This window comes from Pseudorca crassidens, chromosome 14 (genome assembly GCF_039906515.1).
Source record: "Pseudorca crassidens isolate mPseCra1 chromosome 14, mPseCra1.hap1, whole genome shotgun sequence".
Lineage (NCBI taxonomy): Eukaryota > Metazoa > Chordata > Mammalia > Artiodactyla > Delphinidae > Pseudorca > Pseudorca crassidens.
The window spans coordinates 5,269,635-5,293,127 of record NC_090309.1 but is presented as its reverse complement, the minus strand read 5'-3'; the positions used below and the strand labels follow the sequence as shown (position 1 = coordinate 5,293,127).

Genomic DNA, 23,493 nt, shown 5'->3' with positions numbered 1-23,493 from the left:
CTTTTACATGTAGCTGTCGAGTTTTCCCAGCATCACTTATTGAAGAGGCTGTCTTTACTCCATTGTATATTCTTGCCTCCTTTGACAAAGATAAGGTAACCATACGTGCATGGGTTTATATCTGGGTTTTCTATCCTGTTCCATTGATCTATATTTCTGTTTTTGTGCCAGTACCATACTGTCTTGATTACTGTAGCTTTGTAGTATCGTCTGAAGCCAGGAAGCCTGATTCCTCCAGCTCCATTTTTCTTTCTCAATATTGCTTTGGCTATTCGGGCTCTTTTGTGTTTCCATACAAATTGAGAAATTTTTTGTTCCAGTTCTGTGAAAAATGCCATTGGTAGTTTGATAGGGATTGCACTGAATCTGTAGATTGCTTTGGGTAGTATAGTCATTTTCACAATGTTGATTCTTCCAATCCAAGAACATGGTATATCTCTCCATCTGTCTGTATCGTCTTTAATTACTTTCATCAGTGTCTTATAGTTTCTGCATACAGGTCTTTTGTCTCCTTAGGTAGGTTTATTCCTAGGTATTTTATTCTTTTTGTCGCAATGGTAAGTGGGAGTGTTTCCTACATTTCTCTTTCAGATTTTTCATCATTAGTGTATAGGAATGCAAGAGATTTCTGTGCATTAATTTTGTATCCTGCAACTTTACCAAATTCATTGATTAGCTCTAGTAGTTTTCTGGTAGCATCTTTAGGATTCTCTATGTATAGTATCATGTCATCTGCAAACAGTGACAGTTGTACTTCTTTTTTGATTTGGATTCCTTTTATTTCTTTTTCTTCTCTGATTGCTGTGGCTAAAACTTCCAAAACTGTCGAATAATAGTGGAGAGAGTCGGCAACCTTGTCTTGTTCCTGACCTTAGAGGAAATGGTTTCAGTTTTTCACCATTGAGAACGATGTTGGCTGTGGGTTTGTCATATATGGCCTTTATTATACTGAGATAGGTTCCCTCTATGCCTACTTTCTGGAGAGTTTTTATTATAAATGGGTGTTGAATTTTGTCAAAAGTTTTTCCTGCATCTACTGAGATGATCATATGATTTTTATCCTTCAGTTTGTTAATATGGTGTATCACATTGATTGATTTGCATATATAGAAGAATCTTTGTATTCCTGGGATAGAACCCACTTGATCATGGTGTATGACCCTTTTAATGCGCTGGTATTTTGTTGAGGATTTTTACATCTATGTTCATCAGTGATAGTGGCCTGTGGTTTTCTTTTGTGTGTGTGTGACATCTTTGTCTGGTTTTGGCATCAGGGTGATGGTGGCCTCATAGAATGAGTTTGAGTATGTTCCTTCCTCTGATGTATTTTGGAAGAGTTTGAGAAGGATAGGTGTTAGCTCTTCTCTAAATGTTTTATAGAACTCTCCTGTGAAGCCATCTGGTCCAGAGCTTTCGTTTGTTGGAAGATTTTTAATCACAGTTTCAATTTTAGTGCTTGTGGTTTGTCTGTTCAAACTTTCTGTTTCTTCCTGGTTCAGTCTCGGAAAGCTGTGCTTTTCTAAGAATTTGTCCATTTCTTCTAGGTTGTCCATTTTACTAGCATATAGTTGCTTGTAGTAATCTTTCATGATCCTTTGTATTTCTGTAGTATCAGTTGTTACTTGTCCTTTTTCATTTCTAATTCTATTGACTTGAGTCTTCTCCCTTTTTTTCTTGATGAGTCTGGCTAATGGTTTATCAATTTTGTTCATCTTCTCAAAGAACCAGATTTTAGTTTTATTGATCTTTGCAACTGTTTCCTTCATTTCTTTTTCATTTATTTCTGATCTGATCTTTATGATTTCTTTCCTTCTGCTAACTTTGGGTATTTTTTGTTCTTCTTTCTCTGATTGCTTTAGGTGTAAGGTTAGGTTGTTTATTTGAGATTTTTCTTGTTTCTTGAGGTAGGATTGTAGTGCTATAAACTTCCCGTTTGGAACTGCTTTTGCTGCGCCCCATAGGTTTTCGGTCATCGTGTTTTCATTGTCATTTGTTTCTAGGTATTTTTTGATTTCCTCTTTGATTTCTTCAGTGATCTCTTAGTTATTTAGTAGTGTCTTGTTTAGCCTCCATGTGTTTGTATTTTTTACAGTTTTTTTTCCTGTAATTTATATCTAGTCTCATAGCATTGTGGTCAGAAAAGATGCTTGATATGATTTCAATTTTCTTAAATTTACCACAGCTTGATTTGTGACCCAAGATATGATCTATCCTGGAGAATGTTCCATGAGCACTGGAGAAGAAAGTGTATTCTGTTGTTTTTGGATGGAAGGTCCTATAAATATCAACTAAGTCCATCTTGTTTAATGTGTCATTTAAAGCTGTGTTTCCTTATTTATTTTCATTTTGGATGATGTGTCCATTGGTGTAAGTGAGGTGTTAAAGTCCCCTACTATTTTTGTGTTACTGTCGACTTCCCCTTTTATGGCTGTTAGCATTTGTCTTATGTATTGAGGTGCTTCTGTGTTGGGTGCATAAATATTTACAATTGTTGTATCTTCTTCTTGTATTGATCCCTTGATCATTATGTAGTGTCCTTATTTGTCTCTTGTAATAGTCTTTATTTTAATGTCTATTTTGTCTGATATGAGAATTGCTACTCCAGCTTTCTTTTGATTTCCATTTGCATGGAATATCTTTTTCCATCCCCTCACTTTCAGTCTGTATGTGTCCGTAGGTCTGAAGTGGGTCTCTTTTAGAGAGGATATATATGGGTCTTGTTTTTGTATCTATTCAGACTGTATGTCTTTTGGTTGGAGCACTTAATCCATTTACACTTAAGGTAATTATTAGTGTGTGTGTTCTTATTACCATTTTCTTAATTGTTCTTGGTTTGTTTTCGTAGGTCTTTCCCTTCTCTTGTGTTTCCCGCCTAGTGAAGTTCCTTTAGCATTTGTTGTAAAGCTGGTTTGGTGGTGTTGAATTCTCTTCACTTTTGCTTGTCTGTAAAGGTTTTGTTTTCTCCATCAAATCTGATTGAGATTCTTGCTGGTTAGAGTAATCTCAGTTGTAACTTTTTCCCTTTCATCACTTTAAATATGTCTGCCACCCGCTTCTGGCTTGCAGAGTTTCTGCTGAAAGATCAGCTATTAACCTTATGGGGATTCCCACCAGAGCGGCTCAGGCCTGACACCAGGCCAGAGGAGCAGGACCCTGTCAGCCACACAGCTCAGAAGAAAAGTGAGACAAAAAGGAAGAAAAAAATAAATAAATGAAAAAATTATTTAAATAAAAAAATTAAAAAAAATAATAATAATAAAGGAGAGAGCCACCAAACCAATAAACAAGTCCACCAGTGATAACAAGGGCTAAAAACTAAACTAAGATAAACATAAAAATCAGAAACAAATCAGTCACAGATAGTAAAACTCAAGTTTACAGTTGCTCCCAAAGTCCACTCCCTTAATTTTGGGATGATTCGTTGTCTATTCAGGTGTTCCACAGACGCAGCGTACATCAAGTTGATGGTGGAGATTTAATCCGCTGCTCCTGTGGCTGGACAGAGAAATTTCCTTTTCTCTTCTTTGTTCACACAGCTCCTAGGGTTCAGCTTTGGTCTTGGCCCCATCTCTGCGTGTAGGTCACCTTCAGGCATCTGTTCCCACCCAGAGAGGACTGAGTTAAAGCAGCAGCTGATTAGGGAGCTCTTGCTCACTCAGACCAGGGGGGAGGGAGGGGTAAGGTAGTTATAATTGGAATGCAGGGCGAGCCTGCAGCGGCAGAGGCCAGCATAACGTTGCAACAGCCTGAGTCGCACCATGTGTTCTCCTGGGGTACTTGTCCCTGGATCACGGAACCCTGGCAGTGGCAGGCTACACAGGCTCCCGGGGGAGGGGGGTGGTGGTGGTGTGGATAGTGACCTGTGCTTGCACACAGGATTGTTGGTGGCTGCAGCAGCAGCCTTAGCATCTCATGTCCGTCTCTGGTGTCCATGCTGATAGCCGTGGCTTGCGCCCGTCTCTGGAGCTCGTTTAGGCAGTGCTCTGCCTTCTGTGGGCAGCGGGGAAGGAATCCCCTTTCCTCAAACACCGCAAAACAATGGTCTCTCACCTCTTAGGCAGTTCCAGACTTTTTCCTGGCCTCCCTCCCAGCTAGCTGTGGTGCACTAGCTGCCTTTAGGCTGTGTCCACGCAGCCAACCCCAGTCCTCTCCCTGGGATCTGACCTCCGAAGCTAGAGCCTCAGCTCCCAGCCCCCACCCACCCCGGCGGGTGAACAGACAAGGCTCTCAGGCTGGTGAGTGCTGGTTGGCACCAATCCTCTGTGTAGGAATCTCTCTGCTTTGCCCTCTGCACCCCTATTGCTGCACTCTCCTCCGTGGCTCCAAAGCTTCCCCCCGCCAGCCCCCGTCTCCGCCAGTGAAGGGGCTTCCTAGTGTGTGGAAACTTTTCCTCCTTCACAGCTCCCTCTCCAAGGGGCAGGTCCCGTTCCTATTCTTTTGTCTCTGTTTTTTCTTTTCTCTTTTACCCTACCCAAGCATGTGGGGATTTTCTTGCCTTTTTGGAAGTCTGAGGTCTTCTGCCAGCGTTCAGTAGTTGTTTTGTAGGAGTTGTTCCACATGTAGGTGTATTTTTGATGTATTTGTGGGGAGGAAGGTGATTTCCATGTCTTACTCCTCCACCATCTGGAAGGTCCCCCCAAGAATGGTATATTTCTATTTTTAAGAATTTAGAGACAGAGTAGTTCTGGATAATGACAAAATCTGGCTTGTGGCAGGGAGAATTGAAGACTCATAGGAGTAGAGGTGGTCCTTGAGATTGGAGGTGTTCCAGAGGAGAAAGTTCAGGTGTTAGAACATCCATGCTCATAGACTCTGAAGTATCCACATTTGGAAAAACAGGAATGTCTCCTTTTGTTTTTCAATTCCAAATTACTCCTCAATACAATGGTTTCTGCCCTACCACCATACGGGATCTATAGTTGCTGAGTTACTACTGGCTTCCCAGCTGCTAAATCTAACATTCATTTCCAATCCTGATCCTGATTTTGATCTCTTGTGGTGTCCATCGCTGCTGGACGTGCCCATGAGCTGAGAGCTTCATCTTCTCTCCCTTCTGAAACTTACTCATTCTTTATCTCCCCACCCCCTGTCTTTTCCTTAGTAATCATTACTGTGTTCTCATTCTCTGGGTTTGGGTCTTAGATTTTAGGGGTTCCCAGTTTCAGCCATGGTCATCTTCAGTTCTTGCTTTGATTGCATTCAGGTGGAAGGCTCATAGGACCATCGCACACAGATGGCTCCCAACTCTCCTTTCTCCCATCTCCAGATACTTCATCCAACAACCTAACATACATTCCATGTAGACATTCCCATCACACAACTCACCAGATTCACCATGTCTAGAGCCACGTTTTAATCTTAACCTCAAACCTGATCATTCTTCTGTATTTTCTTTGCATTCCATCTCCTATCTAAGGACACTTTTGCATCCCTAAGCTGGGACCATACCGGTCCTGTTCCCTCTCCATAGTCCAAATTTGTCACTAAGGCTGTGAATTAGAACTGCTTAAAGCACTGTTTTTTGTTCCCTTCTGGTTATCCCCAGTGTACTGCCTTAGTTCATGTTCTATTCAGCCTTAGTGTGTGGAAATAACTTCCTAAATTGTTCCCTAGTCGTTAGGATTGCCCCCATTTTAATCCTTTCCCACACAGCAACCAGACAGATTGTGCTCCAAGGCAAATATGCACACCTTGGTCCCTTGCACAGACAGCTTCAGATGCTCCTCCCCTTTTCATGGTTTTCTATGATTGGGCTCCTGACTCCCTCACCAGTTTCATCTTCATCACTCTCCTATGACCACTACAGCTTAGCCAGGATGCTCTCGTCTATTTTGTACCTGTGAACCATTGTACATGCTGGGTCAGAATTGTTCTTCTTGGTGCTAGAAAGACAAAAATTTTCAAATGTTGGCTGCTAATATTACTAATTAAAATCTTATTAGTGAGATATCACCACTCACTTTTAACTAAAAATCAAAGCCTTCTGAGAAGTAAAACTCTAAAATAATGCAGCGGATTACAATAGAGACAGTTCTAGTTACTGAAAAAGGACAGAATGGCTCTTCAGCTGTCCAGGGTAAACTTTAATATGATTAAATATTTGTATGTCTTGAATGAGTCAATCAGAAAGGGAACTGATCAAGATCAGAGCATAGAAACAGAGTCCCAGAGATTGCGCCCACACAAGCCCCACCCAGGAACGAGGTTTCCATAATCCAAACGCTCACACTTTTTGTTTGTCCCTATTCTAAAGAAGGCAACATAACTCATGTTATCAGCATCTGACTCTTACTAGTAATTCCCATTCTACTCAGTAAGCAATTATCTGATTATAATTTGGTTTCCCCTATAGAGTGTTTACAGAAAAAATAATATAAGACTTCTAGAAAGTTATTGTTCACAGGATAAATAAATAAACAAATGTTCATTTTGGCATTATTGAGTTTCACCTTCCACGATGGAAGCATTCACACTGTTCCAGTGGTGGAGAGTGAATTCTGACCATGGTTGACTCAGTGAGGATAGAGCTCAAAACTTGAGCGATTACGTCTTTATATAATTAGGGGTTGTATGTTTGTCTTCTCTATTATAAGGATTGTGAGCTCTGAGGGACTGCATCTTATTCCTGCATGACCAGGGCCTCTCACAATGCTAGCAAAGAGCAAGAAAAATAGTTGAGTGAATAAATGGACTCAGTTATCCCAGATGTTATTTTGTAGATTGGCACTTCCTGAAGAAATGGGAAAAGGTTTGAGAAAGAGTTCAAGAGTGGGCCTCTGAGATGGAAAAAACGATTCACATGAGAATGTGAGCTTATGACAGGACAGATGAATGGTGAGGCTTGCCCTCTGGGTGGAAACTGAGGAGAACAATGAGAAAGGCCTTCCTGAGACTAACCAGCCTTCAAGGTGGTTTTGTGTGAGGCAGTTTCCTTGTTGATGCAGTGGAAGCCTGGGTGACTTAAGAAGTGACGTGATATCTGCTCCCCTTAACCTTGCCACGTACTTTGACTATTGCTCAGGCCTCCAGATAGAAGGTTGGTGAAGTTATTTTGGACCTCGGCAAAGTCCAACCCCTGATAGGTGGAGAAGGTGTGATTGGACCTGTAACACAGAGGACGCAGTCCTTATTCACCTGGGCTTGCAGTCTTGCAAAGGGGCTTGGTGCCATTAGACGGTGGTCCATTGAGAGACGTGGAGGACCTTCCTGCTTGTTCACATCCTCCTACCAGACTCCTTTATGGACTAGGTCCAATCCTTCTCCATAAGGTCTTCCTTCCAGCCTTCATAGGCCTCTCTCCTCTCAACTCCCCGTATACCTCATATTTATAGCCCTCACTGTAACCTGTAGAATATTCTTTATCAGTTTTCTGGGGAGATATGTACATATCTTATATAAATATACATATGTCTTCAATTAGATTGTAAATTACCTAAGGTCTAGAGATCACATAGGTTTCTTGTCTCCCCATGGTTGATAGAATGGTGCTAACTAGGAATGTAACTGATACCCCAAAATACTCTTTGAAATGAAAAATATACTTTTAAAATTTAGGACTGTAAAGAGATTGAAGGAGAACGATTTATTTCTCGGAGAAAGAAGCTTTTAGTGAAGAATGTCTCGACAGAGGATGGAGGGAACTATGCGTGTCAAGCCACGCTCACATACGCAAAGCAGCAGCACACTGTTTTAAATAGCATTTCTGTGAACATCAGTAAGTACACTCTTACCCGTCACCTTGACTGCCTCTTGGCTTTGCGTGAGAGGTTGGCTTTGGGCAGAAGGGATTCCCGATCTTGATTTTCCTGAGGGTTAGCAGTCCCTCAAACACGTCATTATTAGAATCAGAGGGTAGGAAGAGTGGGGCAAAAGGGCATGGGCTGTTTAGTTTTCTCATCTGAAAAAAAGGAATACTAAAATTATTGGTTTATTCATGAAAATAAAATGAGATCATGTCTATGGAGTAGCCCCCAGGGTGCCTGGCGAAGTATAGGTATTCAGTAAAGGGCAGACATGAATACCTCAATGATCTTATGCTCTAGTCTTACATTGGTGGCTGAGGGAATTCTTTATGAGATGGAATTTCAAAGGCAAAATGAAGAATACCTTAAGAGATCATTGAGTCCAATAATCTGTATTTTATGTCATTGCAATAAATGTTTATTTATAATCTGCTATATGCCAAAAATTGTTAAAACCTATAATTAAAAAATTAAAAAAATTCTTTCTTGTATTTGAGAAGCTCTCAGCCTGGTTGTAGTGGTGCTAGAAATGTAAATGGGTCATCTTAACATTATGTGGTAAGGAGAGTGTTATAGACAGTGTCCAGGGGAGCAGGAAAAAAAAATCAGAAGTAGCTGCATAGGTGGCAAGTAAATAAATGGTCTTGGAAGCTTTCCAAGAGGAAATGTCTTCTCAGCTGAATTTTGAAGGATGAGCAGGGTTTACAGAAGTAAAGAAGAGGGAGGAGGGGCAGAGAGAAGTGTCTAAGGCAAAGCATAGAAGCATCTACCATGATAGTTTATGTTGGATCTAAAAGTAATTTTGTTAGAGCATAAAAAGCTGTGAGCTGAGGAGTGGTGGGAACTGTAGTCATGGAGTTAAACAGGGGAAAGGTCAAGGGGTCTGATTATACGCAGGTTTTACCGTGAAGCACTGAAGAGCCCTTGGATGAGTGTAAATGCAGAGCCATGAGGCTGCATTGGTGATGGATGAGATCAGTCCTAAGATGGTTTGAGCAGGAGTTGAAGGAGGTCGTGAGGCCTGGAGACCACTTAGGAGGCTGCTGCAACATCTGGATGTAACCATCTGAACTTCGCTGGAAGTGGTAGGAGATTCTTCAGGCAGTAATTTAGTGCCCATCAAGGTCAGGTCCTGTGCTGGGCAGGGAGAACATGATGGTGAGGCAAACAGCCATGACCGCTGCTTGGATGGAGCTTTGAAGTCTGAGCAGAAAGGAAAATGTGATATCAAACAGACAAGGATCTGTTGAGAAGGAAGTGGGTCAGGGAAAGCTTCCCAATAATAGTGATGCTGATGGTCAGGAAGCATTAGCTGCTGAAACGAGTGAGGTTTTTTCTAGACTGAGGGGGCAGCCAAAGTGAAGGCCCTACAAGTCAGACCATGGTATGTCTGAAGGATGGGAAGTAGGTAGGTTGGGGGGATGATGCTGAATAAGGGAGATCACAGTAGGCAAAGAGGTTGGAGAAGCAGTCAGGGGCCAACGTTAGGTAGGAACATTCAGTCCAGTGTGGGAAGCACGGATTTTCTCCTAAGAACAATGGGAAGCAGGCAGAGCAGTTGAGAGCAGGAGAGTAGCATGGTGTAACATGTTTCTGAGAGCTCACTGTGGCCACTGTGCACAGAGCGATCCCTATAGGTAAGAATGGCAGTTAGGAGACAGGTGCAGAAATGCAGGTGAGACATCAGCTAGGCACAGGTGGATGGACTCCAGGCATTCTAGGAGGTAAAATCCACAGGTCTTGGTGCCAGATTGAATGTGGGGTGAGAGACATGGCAAGATCCAGGAAGCTAGGCCTTTTGGATGGTGATACGATTCAAGGAAAAAAGATAACTCTGGAGGAAAACTGGATTTAAGAGTGAGATCATGAGTTTGGTCATGGGTGAGCTGAGTACTTGGTGACTTGAGATGTCAAGTAGGTCATGGCCTATATAGGTCTGGAGCTTAGAGTTACACCTTGCAAAGTCATTGAACTTTAGACGATAATTGAAGAGGTGGATGTGAATGAGAGTGCCTAGGGAAAGAGTAGAGAGTAGAAACTAGGGTTTAGGTGTAAAGAAAGAGGCACAGACTGAGAAATGCTAAGAGGTAAAATTAGTTTGGCTGGGTGATGATCATATGAAGAGGGTGGGAGGAAAGCTGTTACTTAGAATGACATCTAGATTTTCTATGTGTGTGATTGAGTGGGAGATGGTATATTAACTGGCTGGTGATGACTTCTGTTTGGGACATACAGTAAGTCCCCCACATGAGAACAAGTTCCATCCCAAGAGCATGTTTGTAGGTCCAACAAAGTTAGCTTAGGTACCCAACTAACACAATCGGCTATATAGTACTGTACTGTAATAGGTTTATAATAATTTTCACAAAAATAATACGTAAAAAACAAACACACAAAATAAAGAAAACACTTTTAATCTTACAGTACAGTACCTTGAAAAGTACAGTTGTACAGTACAAGAGCTGGCATACAGGGGCTGGCATCGAGCGAACAGGAAAGTACCAGCTACATCACCGCTGCTTTTACACTTGCTTCTGGACATCCTGGGCTTGAAATAAAGATACTCTACTTTATACAGTACTGTACAGTAAAGTACACAAAAGCACAACCACTTGTAGAGGTTGCACACATGTGACAATGTATGCCAGACACATGAACTAACTTATGTGGACACGCAAACGCAAGTTAGCATCTTTGAAAGTTCACAACTTGAAGGTTTGTATGCAGAGGACTTACTGTACTGAATTTGAATAGTTTGTAGAATGTGCAAATATTATTGCCACCGCAAAGGACATATGGTTTTGCATTTTTATAGCTTCCCTCTTATAACTTTTTCACCTCGCACCCCAAATGGAGAGGAGAAATGTGGGATCCAGAGGGTGATTGCTAAATATTGGTAGACAAATGGGGGAGGGAGGTGTGGAGAAAGACAAAGGGGTGGGGAGTCAATACAAGGAAGGCAGTTATAAAGTGGGGGGGAGGGATGAAAAAGCTGAAGAATAAGGAAGGTCTGCGAAGAATATGGAATAGCAGGGTTGGAGGATGGAGGAGTGGAACTGAGGACAGACCATTAGGGCCACTGTTTCTTTCTGTCTAGGACCCAGGCCAGAGCTTCGCTTATCGCCAGTGCTTAAGACGTGTACTGAATGACTAGGCAATGAGAAGTTAGTACACAATCTCATCAGTTTATATTTATGTCAAATATATAATGATGATGTGAACTCTCTTGGTAGCCCAGCTTTTAGATTGTCCCCTTAGCAATTCAATTATTTCTGGTTGAAAACTATGCACTTATGGAGTGATACTTTGTCACATCATGGGTATTGTTTTTTCTTGACCAATGTTTATTGAAGGTCTGCTCAGTACCAGGTTTTCTTTATGTTATTACTGCATTCAAGTAGTTGGGAATGTTTCTAATACAATTTCATGTGGGTATGATTTCTTAGCAGAAAAAGTGGGAAATGGAAGAAGAATCCCTAAGATCATTTATCCAAAAAATAATTCAATTGAAGTAAAACTAGGTGAGTAAACTTATTGAAGCCACTGAAATCCTAAGGGCAGGAATCAGTAAGTCCACATATCCTTGTGAATGTTTTTGAATTTCAGGAATGAAGACAAATCCCACACAGGTGTATCCAGTTTCCAGCTTTGGATATACCTGAGTTCATCAGGAGAGGTATCAAAATAAAAAATCACAGAGCAGAAGGCTGGGGAGGTTGTGCTATGAAAGGTCTGGCTGCAATCACTATGCGTCTGAAAGATTACTGTAAATCTGTTCACGCAAAGACAAATCCTTCCTGAAAGACATGATATGTAATATCAAACTACTATTAAGTAATGTTGATCAAGAGTCCTGGGTTATATTATCTCACACTAGGAAGGATATGAAAGGAGTAGGGGAAGTTATCATGTTATTTTCCTTATTTTACATAGGAAAGGATCAATAAACACTGCCTCAGTTTGTGATCTAAGTGGAGAAAAAGGGACTCAAATAATTTTTTAAAATTTAAAGGTAATCACTAGTAAGGTAAAAATGTGTTGAGTACCTTCTGAAGAAAAAATAAATTAAACAAAGTTTTTATTAAAAGACAGATGCTCGAGACTTCCCTGGAGGTGCAGTGGTTAAGAATCCTCCTGCCAATGCAGGGGACACAGGTTCAATCCATGGTCTGGGAAGATCCCACATGCCATGGGGCAACTAAGCCCGTGTGCCACATCTACTGAGCCTGAGCTCTAGAGCCTGTGAGCCACAACTGCTGAGCCCACTCTGTACAAATACTGAAGCCCACCCACCCAGAGCCCATGCTCCACAAGGGAAGTCACTGCAATGAGAAGCCCGTGCACCACAACGAAAAGTAGCCCCCACTCGCTGCAACTAGAGAAAGCCCGCGTGCAGCAACAAAGAGCCAATGCAACCAAAAAATTAAAAAATTAAAAAAAAAAAGGCAGATGTTCAGGTTGAGTCAAATATTAAAATCCAATTATATGCTCTCCTCAAAATACACAGATCTAAAAATACATGTCCTAGAAGGTTAAAAATCAGTGCATAAGCAAGATATGCATAAGATTTGCATACAATAGCAATACAAAGAAATCAGATTTGCAACATTAATCTTTCAATCTGATAATATATCTTTCAATGCAAAAAATTAAATGACAAATTGAATCATTTTATACTAATAAAAATTATCCTTCCCCAAATAAAAATGTTTATGTGTCAAATAGCCATGCATCAAAATAAAATATATAAAGCTAAACTCTCAGAGATACAAGGACAATACAACAAGACAGTACAATAGTTTCAGTTATAATGGGAGATTTTAACATACTCTGGCTTTGACAAATTTGCTAGTCAAATAAGGATCTAAAATACTCTAGTAATATATTAAGAATAATGTATTTAATGGATAGCACTCATAAACATCTATGAGAAGCTCAGAGACCCAAAAAAGGAAATTATACAGACCATGTGGTATAATCCCCATGTAGGTAATCTAGAAATTTACAGCTAAAGTCAAAACAATGATAAACCCAACAAAAAATAAATCCACTAATTAAAAAAAATAAGCAACAATAAATTTAGCTTCTAAGTATTTACTTTCTTGGTTAGATTAAGCCAAAGCCATTGGTACAGAATATTTAGAAAATAATGGCAGAGAGAACATATTAAATGGAATGTGACCAATGGTGAGTTCTAAACAAGCGTGTATCTTTAAATATCATTATGATTAATAATAAGTGTTGAAAACATTAAAATCCATCATCTAACCATTTAACTCTATAAAAAAGAGCAACTAAACAACTCCATGGAAGGAAATAAAAAAGATAGGTGTAAAAAATTATAAAGTTATTATAAGGAAAACAACCAACAAATAGAATTGATAAATTCCAAAGTTGGTTCTGGGATAGAAGAGTTGGGGCGGGGGTGGGGTGGAATAGAAAAAGAAGATAGAGGAACCTCCAGCAAACTAATCCCCCCCAATGCAGAGAAACTCAAACATTAAAGACAGAAATGAGAAAGCTTACAAAGCAACACATGGAAAGGAGATGAAATCTACTCAGTACTTAAAAGGCTCTGCACCCACAAGTTTCGAGGAGAGTTCTTTAGTTCTTCTGAATTTTCAAAGAAATAATAATGCCCATAATAAAAGATAGTTGTCTACATATCACTCACCATGTGAATACCCTAGTGGATTTCATAAACACCTAGAAAGGATAAACATACCTGTTATTAACTCTCTTAATTAACGTTGTTGCCCTCTCCTGTCTTTGAAAATTCTAGCCATTGTGTTTAGATAATTAGAAAGAAAATATAAGCCATGAGAGAGGAAGATAATCATATAACTATTAAATAAATTTAAAATCTTCCCACAAACAAAATTCCAGATTCAGTTGGTTTTACTGGTGAATTCTACAAAACATTTAATAAAGAGATAACATCAATTTTCAACAAATTGTTTCAGAGAGAAGTAAAAGAGGAAATAGTCCTTATCTCATTTTATAAGGTCAGGAAAACCTTGACACCCAAACCCAACAACGACATTATTAATTTTTTAAAAATTTATTTTTGGTTGCATTGGGTCTTCATTGCTGTGCACAGGCTTTCTCTAGTTGCGGCGAGCTGGGGCTACTCTTCACAGTGGTGCATGGGCTTCTCACTGCGGTGGCTTCTCTAGTTGTGGAGCACGAGCTCTAGGCGTGCAGAGTTCAGTAGTTGTAGTGCACAGGCTCTGTAGTTGTGGCTCACGGGCTGTAGAACACAGGCTCAGTAGTTGTGGTGCATGGGCTTAGTTTCTCTGTGGCATGTGGGATCTTCCTGGACCAGGGATCGAACCTGTATCCCCTGCATTGGCAGGTGGATTCTCAACTACTGCACTACCTGGGAAGTCCAGGACGTTATTACAAAGGAAAATTTCAGGCCAACTCTCATTCATAAACACAGATGAAAAATGTAAGCAAATTAATTTTAACAACATGCATAAAAGACTAAATTGGGGTTATACGGAGCAATACAAGGTTGTTTCATATTAGATAATTCACTCTTTTATTTTGCATAAACAAACTAAAGGAGAAAAATAATACACTTACCTTATAGATACAAAAAAGTCATTTAGAAAACTTGAACTAGGAATTCATTATTTTAAAAAAACAACTCTTTTATTAAGAATAGAAGGGAATGTCCTTAATCTGATTTTTAAAAATCTATTTTTAAAAACCGATAGAAACAACACAGTCAAGACTGAATTATTGAACGCTTTTTCTTTGTTTTGAGGAAGAAGACAGTCAAAATCTTAACAGATTTTGGTTTTTGCAGAATTTGATATATTGATTATAACATTGGTATGAAAACTCAAAGATTGAATAATAGTTAAGACACTTTCAATGAAGAAGAACTGAATGGGAGGATGAGTGACACCAGATTTCAAGATTTGCTAAAAAGCTATGGTAATTTAGACACTCTAGTCCTGGTATGAGGATCGACAATAGAACAGAACTGAAGGCTCAGAAATAGATCCATTCATGCAAAGCACTTGGCTTTGACACTACAGAGGAATGGGGAAAGTGCAGTCTTCTCAATAAATGGTCCTAAACAATTAGATGTAATATAGAATAAGGCAAAACTTTCCCCCTTTCTCGTGCCTTTTATAAAAATAATTTCAAGTGAATTGTAGACCTAAATATGAAAGTCAAAACCACACATTTCTAGAAAAATACCTTTATGATTTGGGGTAAGGAAAGATTAAAAAAAACGAAGAACATACAAATTACTAGTATTGAAGGAAAAAATTGGTAAATGAGGCTACATTAGAAATAAGAACTTCTATTTATTCAGAGAGTGGACAGACAAGCCACAGAGTAGAAGAAGATACTTGAAGTAAGTGAGCAAAGGTCTTGTATGCAGGGTCTAGCCCAAGCTCCTCCAAAATAATGAGAAGAAGGCCACCCGGTAGGAGGACAGACAAACCAGTTGGACCGACAGCTCAAGTAGAGGATATCAACACAGCCAATAAAAAGGTTAAAAAGGTGCTCGATCAGGTGCAGTCTAGGGAGATGTAACTTAAATTCGCTAGGTGATATCAGGACACATACATAAAGATGGCTAAAGTAAATAGACTGACAAGCCCAGGCATCATGGAGTCTGTGCAGTAACAGGAACTCTCACACTGCTGGTGGAAGTGTCAGGTGGTACAACTATTAGAAAACAGCTTGGCATGTCATTTCAAGTTGGAGCTAGGCATAATCTATGATCTCCCAATTTTACTGGTAGATAATTCTGTATACTCATCATGTACACGGGTGTATACTCATCATGTACACGGGTGTATATACACATGTGACCTGGGAGACATGCAGAAGAGAAGAGAGTTCAAATAGGCCATAGGCATAGGAGGTAAATAATAGAAACCATGCCAGTGCGTTTATAGCAACAGTAAGAGAAATGAATAAGAACTAGTATGTTGGAGACCTTCAAGATGGTGGCAGCGTGAGATGTGGAGATCACCTTCCTCCCCACAAACACATCAAAAATACATCTATGTGTGGAACAACTCCTACAGAACACCTACTGAACGCTGGCAGAAGATCTCAGACTTCCAAAAAGGCAAGAAAATCCCCACATACATGGGTAGGGCAAAAGAAAAAAGAAAAAGAAGAGACAAAAGAATAGGGATGGGACCTGCACGTCTGGGAGGGAGCTGTGAGGGAGGAAAAGTTTCCACACACTAGGAAGCCCCCTCACTGGCAGGGATGGGGTGAGGAGCTTTGGAGCCACAGAGGAGAGCACAGCAACAGGGGTGTGGAGGGCAAAGTGGAGAGATTCCCGCACAGAGGATCGGTGCCGACCAGCACTCACCAGCCCGAGAGGCTTGTCTGCTCACCCGCCGGGGCAGGCGGGGGCTGGGACCTGAGGCTCAGGCTTCAGTTGGAGCGCAGGGAGAGGACTGGGGTTGGCGGTGTGAACACAGCCTGCAGGGGGTTAGTGCACCACGGCTAGCTGGGACGGAGACCAGGAAAAAGTCTGGACCTGCCGGAGAGGCAAGAGACCATTGTTTCGGGGTGCATGAGGAGAAGGGCTTCCTACTCCGTGAGCCTGCAGACAACAAAGCACTGCCTAAGGGAGCTCCAGAGATGAGCACGAGCCACAGCTATCATCTTGGATGTCAGAGGTGGGCTACCTCTGACACCTACCTACTGCTACCTCTGCCACCACTGCCATCAAGAGTCCCGTGTGCAAACACAGGTCACTACCCACACCCTCAAAGGAGCCTATGCAGCACACCACTGCCAGGCTCCTGTGATCCAGGGTCAACTTCCCCAGGAGAACACATGGCGCACCTCAGGCTGTTGCAACATCACACTGCCCTCTGCCACTGCAGGCACTCCCAGCATCCCATTTGTGACTACCATACCCCACCCTCTCCCCCGCCTGAGTGAGGAAGAGAGCCCTAATCAGCCACTGCTTTAATCCTGTCCTGTCTGGGTGGGGAACAGATGCCTGAAGGTGACTTACATGCAGAGGCGGGGCCAAAACCAAAGCTGAACCCCAGGAGCTGTGTGAACAAAGAAGAGAAAGGAAATCTCACTGTGCAGCCTCAGAAGCAGTGGACTAAATCCCCACAATCAGCTTGGTAAACCCTGCATGTGTGGAATACCTGAATAGACAACGAGTGTTCCCAAAATTGAGGCGGGGGACATTGGGGGCAACTGTGGACTCAGGGTTTGCTTTCTGCATTTGATTTGTTTTTGGTTTTATGTTTATCTTAGTTTAGTTTTTAGTGTTTGTTTTCATCTGTGGGTTTGTTTATTGGTTTGGTTGCTCTCTTCCTTTTTTTTTTTCTCTTTTTCTGAGTGTCTGTGTGTATGTTTCTTTGTGTGATTTTGTCTGTTTAGTTTTGCTCTTACTGTTTGTCTTGGGGTTCTGTCTGTTTGGGGTTTTTTTTTTTTTCTTTGTGTGTGTGTGTGTGTGTGTGTGTGTGTGTGTGTGTGTGTGTATGTATGTTTCTGTGATTTTGCCTGTTTAGTTTTGCCTTTATCATTTGTTTTGGGGTTCTGTCTGTTCTTTTTTTTTTTTTTAACCTTCCTTTTATTCTGTGCTGTGCGGCTAGCAGGGTCTTGGTGTTCCAGCTGGGTGTCGGGCCTGGACCTCCGAGGTGGGAGGGCCATGTCCAGGATGTTGGACAGCCAGAGACCACCTGGCCCCATGTAATATTAATTGGTGAGAGCTCTCCCAGAGATCTGTCTCAACACTAAAAACAAGCTCCATCCAATGGCCAGCAAGCCCCAGTGCTGGACATCCCATGCCAAACAACTAGCAAGACAGGAACATAACCCCACCCATTAGCAGACAGGCTGCCGAAAGTCATACTAAATTCACAGACCACCCAAAACACACCACTGGACATGGCTCTGCCCACCAGAAAGAGAAGATTCAGCCCACCCACTAGAACACAGACACCAATCCCCCCCACAAGGAAGCCTACACAAGCTACTGAACCAACCTAACCCACCAGAAATAAGAGGAGCTACGAACCTGCAGGCTGTGAAAAGAAGACCCCAAACACAGTAAGTTAAGCAAAATGAGAAGACAGAGAAATATGCAGCAGATGAAGGAGCAAGGTAAAAACCCACCAGACCAAATATATGAAGAGGAAATAAGCAGTCTACCGGAAAAAGAATTCAGAGTAATGATAGTAAAGATGATCAAAAATCTCAGAAATAGAATGGAGAACATACAAGAAATGTTTAACAAGGAATTAGAAGAACTAAAGAGCAAACAAGTAATGATGAACAACACAATAAATGAAATTAAAAATAGAAGGAATCAATAGAAGAATAACTAAGGCAGAAGAACGGATAAGTGACCTGGAAGACAGAATAGTGGAAATAACTTCTGCAGAGCTGAATAAAGAAAAAAGAATTGAGGACAGTCTCAGAGACCTCTGGGCCAACATTAAACACACCAACATTCGAATTATAAGGGTCCCAGAAGAAGAGAAAAAGGAAGGGTCTGAGAAAATATTTGAAGAGATTATTGAAACTTCCCTAATATGGGAAAGAAATAGTCAATCAAGTCCAGGAAGCACAGAGAATCCCATACAGGATAAACCCAAGGAGAAACATGCCAAGACACATATTAATCAAACTATCTAAAATTATATACAAAGAAAAAATATTAAAAGCAGCAAGGGAAAAGCAACAAATAACATACAAGGGAATCCCCATAAGGTTAATAGCTGATCTTTCAGCAGGACTCTGCAAGCCAGAAGGGGGTGGCAGGACACATTAAAAGTGATAAAAGGGGAAAATCTACAACCAAGATTACCCAGCAAGGATCTCATTCAGATTCAATGGAGAAATTAAAACCTTTACAGACAAGCAAAAGTTAAGAGAATTCAGCACCACCAAACCAGCTTTACAACAAATGGTAAAGGAACTTCTCTAGGAGGGAAACACAGAGAAGGAAAAGATCTACAAAAACAAACCCAAAACAATTAAGAAAATCGTCATAGGAAAATACATATAAATACCTACCTTAAATGTAAATGGCTTATATGCTCCAACCAAAAGACACAGACTATCTGCATGGATACAAAAACAAGACCTGTATATATGCTGTCTACAAGAGACCAACTTCAGACCTAGGGACACATACAGACTGAAAGTGAGGGGATGGAAAAAGGTATTCCATGCAAATGGAAATCAAGAGAAAGATGAAGTAGCAATACTCATATAAGAAAAAATAGACTTTAAAATAAAGACTATTACAAGAGACAAAGAAGGACATTACATAATGATCAAGGGATCAATCCAAGAAAAATATATAACAATTGTAAATATTTATGCACCCAACATAGGAGCACCTCAATACATAAGACAAATGCTAACAGACATAAAAGGGGAAATCGAGAGTAACACAATAATAGTAGGGGACTTTAACACCCCACTTACACCAATGGACGGATCATCCAAAATGAAAATAAATAAGGAAACACAACTTTAATGCACATTAGACCAGATGGACTTAATTGGTATTTATAGGACCTTCCATCCAAAAACAACAGAATACACTTTCTTCTCAATTGCTCATGGCACATTCTTCAGGATAGATCATATCTTGGGTCCCAAATCAAGCCTTGGTAAACTTAAGAAAATTGAAATACTATTAAGTATCTTTTCCGATGACAATGCTATGAGACTAGATATCAATTACAGGAAAAAAACTGTAAAAACTACAAACACATGGAGGCTAAACTAGACACTACTAAATAACTAAGAGATCACTGAAGAAATCAAAGAGGACATCAAAAAATACCTAGAAAAAAATGACAGTGAAAACATGACGACAGAAAACCTATGGGATGCAGCAAAAGCAGTTCTAAGAGGGAAGTTTATAGCACTACAATCCTACCTCAAGAAACAAGAAAAGATCTCAAATAAACAACCTAACCTTACACCCAAAGCAATTAGAGAAAGAAGAACAAAAAATACCCAAGGTTAGCAGAATGAAAGAAGTCATAAAGATCAGATCAGAAATAAATGAAAAGAAATGAAGAAAAGAATAACAAACATCAATAAAACTAAAAGGTGGTTCTTTGAGAATATAAACAAAATTGATAAACCATTACCCAGATTCATCAAGAAAAAAGGGAGAAGATTGAAATCAATAGCATTAGAAATGAAAAAATAGTAACATCTGATGCTGAAGAAATACAAAGTATCATGAGAGACTACTACAAGCAACTATATGTTAATAAAAGGGACAACCTGGAAGAAATGGACAAATTCTTAGAAAAGTACAACATTCCAAGACTGAACCAGGAAGAAATAGAAAAAATGAACAGACCAATCACAAGCACTGAAATTGAAACTGTGATTAAAAATCTTCCAACAAACAAAACCCAGGACCAGACAGCTTCACAGGTGAATTCTATCAAACATTTAGAGAAGAGCTAACACCCATTCTTCTCAACCTCTTCCAAAAAATTGCAGAGGAAGAAACACTCCCAAACTCATTCTACGAGGCCACCATCACACTGATAACAAAACCAGACAAAGATGTCACAAAAAAGAAAACTACAGGCCAATATCACTGATGAACATAGATGCAAAAATCCTCAATAAAATACAAGCAAACAGAATGCAACAGCACATTAAAAGTATCATACACCATGGCCAAGTGTGGTTTATCCCAGGAATGCAAGGATTTGCAATATATGCAAATCAATCAATGTGATACACCATATTAACAAATTGAAGGATAAAAACCATGTGATAATCTCAACAGTTGCAGAAAAAGCTTATGACAAAATTCAACACCCATTTATGATAAAAACTCTCCAGAAAGTGGACATAGAGGGAACCTACCTCAACATAATAAAGGCCATATATGACAAACCCACAGCCAACATTGTTCTCAATGGTGAAAAACTGAAACCATTTCCTCTAAGATCAGGAACAAGACAAGGATGTCCACTCTCACCACTATTATTCAACATAGTTTTGGAAGTTTTAGCCACAGCAATCAGAGAAGAAGAAGAAATAAAAGGAATACAGATTGGAAAAGAAGAAGTAAAACTGTCACTGTTTGCAGATGACATGATACTATACATAGAGAATCCTAAAGATGCTACCAGAAAACTACTAGAGCTAATCAATGAATTTGGTAAAATTGCAGGATAAAAAATTAATGCACAGAAATCTCTTGCATTCCTATACACTAAAAATGAAAAATCTTAAAGAGAAATTAAGGAAACACTCCCAATCACCACTTCAACAAAAAGCATAAAATACCCAGGAATAAACCTAGCTAAGGAGACAAAAGATCTGTATGCAGAAAACTACAACACTGATGAAAAAAATTAAAGACAATACAAACAGATGGAGAGATATACCGTGTTCTTGGATTGGAAGAATTAATATTGTGAAAATGACTGTATTACCCTAAGCAATCTACAGATTTAGTGTAATCCCTCTCAAACTACCAATGGCATTTTTCACGGAACTAGAAAAAAAATTTTTTCACAGTTTGTATGAAAACAAAGAGACCCCAAATAGCCAAAGCGATCTTGAGAAAGAAAAACGGAGTGGGAGGAATCAGGCTCCCTGACTTCAGACTATACTACAAAGCTACAGTAACCAAGACAGTATGGTACTGGCACAAAAATAGAAATATAGATCAATGGTACAAGATAGAATGCCTAGAGATAAACCCACACACATATGGTTACCTTATCTTTGTCAAAGGAGGGAAGAATATACAATGGAGAAAATACAGCCTCTTCAGTAAGTGGTGCTGGGAAAACTGGACGGCTACATGTAAAAGAATGAAATTAGAATACTTCCTAACACCATACACAAAAATAAACTCAAAATGGATTAAAGACCTAAATGTAAGGCCAGACACTATCAAACTCTTAGAGGAAAACATGGGTAGAACATTCTATGATGTAAATCACAGCAAGATCCTTTTTGACCTTCCCCCTAGAGTAATGGAAATTAAAAAAATAATAATAATAAATGGGACCTAATGAAACTTAAAAGGTTTGCACAGCAAAGGGAACCATAAACAAGATGAAATGACAACCCTCAAAATGGGAGAAAATATTTGCAAACAAAGCAATTGACAAAGGATTAATCTCCAAAATATACAAGGAGCTCATGCAGCTCAATATCAAAAAATCAAACAACCCAATACAAAAATGGACAGAAGACCTAAACAGACATTTCTCCAAAGAAGATATGCAGATTGTCAACAATCACATGAAAGGATGCTCAACATCACTAATCATTAGAGAAAGGCAAATGAAAACCACAATGAGGTATCACCTCACACCGGTCAGAATGGCCATCAACAAAAATTCTACAAACAATAAATGCTGGAGAGGGTGTGGAGAAAAGGGAAACCTCCTGCACTGTTGGTGGGAATGTAAATTGATACAGCCACTATGAAGAACAGTATGGAGGTTCCTTAGAAAACTAAAAATGGAACTACCATATGACCCAGCAATCCCACTACTGGGCATATACCCTGAGAAAACCATAATTCTAAAAGATACATGCACCAAATGTTTGCTGCATTTACAATAGCCAGGACATGGAAGCCACCTAAGTGTCCATCGACAGATGAATGGATAAAGAAGATGTGGCACATATACACAATGAAATATTACTCAGGCATAAAAAGAAATGAAATTAAGTTATTTGTAGTGAGGTAGATGGACCTAGAGTCTGTCATACAGAGTGAAGTAAGTCAGATAAAGAAAAACAAATACGGTGTGCTAACACATATATATGGAATCCAAAACAAAAATGGTTCTGATGAACCTAGGGGCAGGACAGGAATAAAGATGCCGACATAGAGAATGGACTTGAGGACACAGGGAGGGGGAAGGGTTAGCTGGGAAGAAGTGAGAGTGGCATGGACATATATAAACTACAAAATGTAAACTAGATAGCTACTGGGAAGCAGCCGCATAGCACAGGGAGATCAGCTTGGTGCTTTGTGACCACCTAGAGGGGTGGGATAGGGAGGGTGGGAGGGAGGGAGATGCAAGAGGGAGGGGATATGGGTTTATATGTATACATATAGCTGATTCACTTTGTTATGCAGCAGAAACTAACAGAACAGTGTAAAGCAATTATACTCCAATAAAGATGTTAAAAAAAAAAAAAAAAGAACTAGTATGGTCCATTGTCTGTATGGACTATGGTGACAGCATCGGTGTCATGGAACAGCATGGGTGAGCATCACCAACTAAACATCGATCATTGGATGCCAGGTTTCAGGCATGAGTAGGAAGTGATAAAATATAAAATAAGGACAGCAAGTGGGCGGCTTCTGGCGTTTTGGCAATATAGTATTTTCTTGATGAGGTGAAGGTGATGTGCATATTTGATTTTTAATAATTCAGTAACTTTACACTTATACTCTATACTTTTTACCATAACTGTGTTATATTTTACAAATTAAAAAAAAATACCACCTAGAGTAAAGAAAGTTAAAGTAGACTGTTAGAAGTACAGTAATTTTTTTACATGTAGTAAATAGATCGAATTTATTAGGCTTTGGGGGCAAAATAAGATGAAATGTAAATTTATTTAATATGATTTTTGAATGCATGTGGAGGCAGGATAAAGAGAAGAGAGAAAGGGTAGGGGTCACAAATGCTAAAGTAGAAATATCACTGGATTCGGAATTAGGAAACCAGAGTCACATCTCGTTCCTTCCTCTAAGGTGTGACCTTGGGCAAAG

General features: G+C 39.9%; 1 protein-coding gene across 1 annotated transcript in view; it reads left to right on the top strand.

The window, feature by feature from the left end:
* The window catches only part of IL1RL2 (interleukin 1 receptor like 2), a 54,185-nt gene that overhangs the window by 9,502 nt on the left and 21,190 nt on the right, over window positions 1–23,493 (top strand). The window contains exons 5-6 of the mRNA XM_067704062.1: window positions 7,555–7,714; window positions 11,189–11,263. Of these exons, the coding sequence (XP_067560163.1) occupies window positions 7,555–7,714; window positions 11,189–11,263 (235 nt within the window). The remainder of the gene's footprint in view (window positions 1–7,554; window positions 7,715–11,188; window positions 11,264–23,493) is intronic.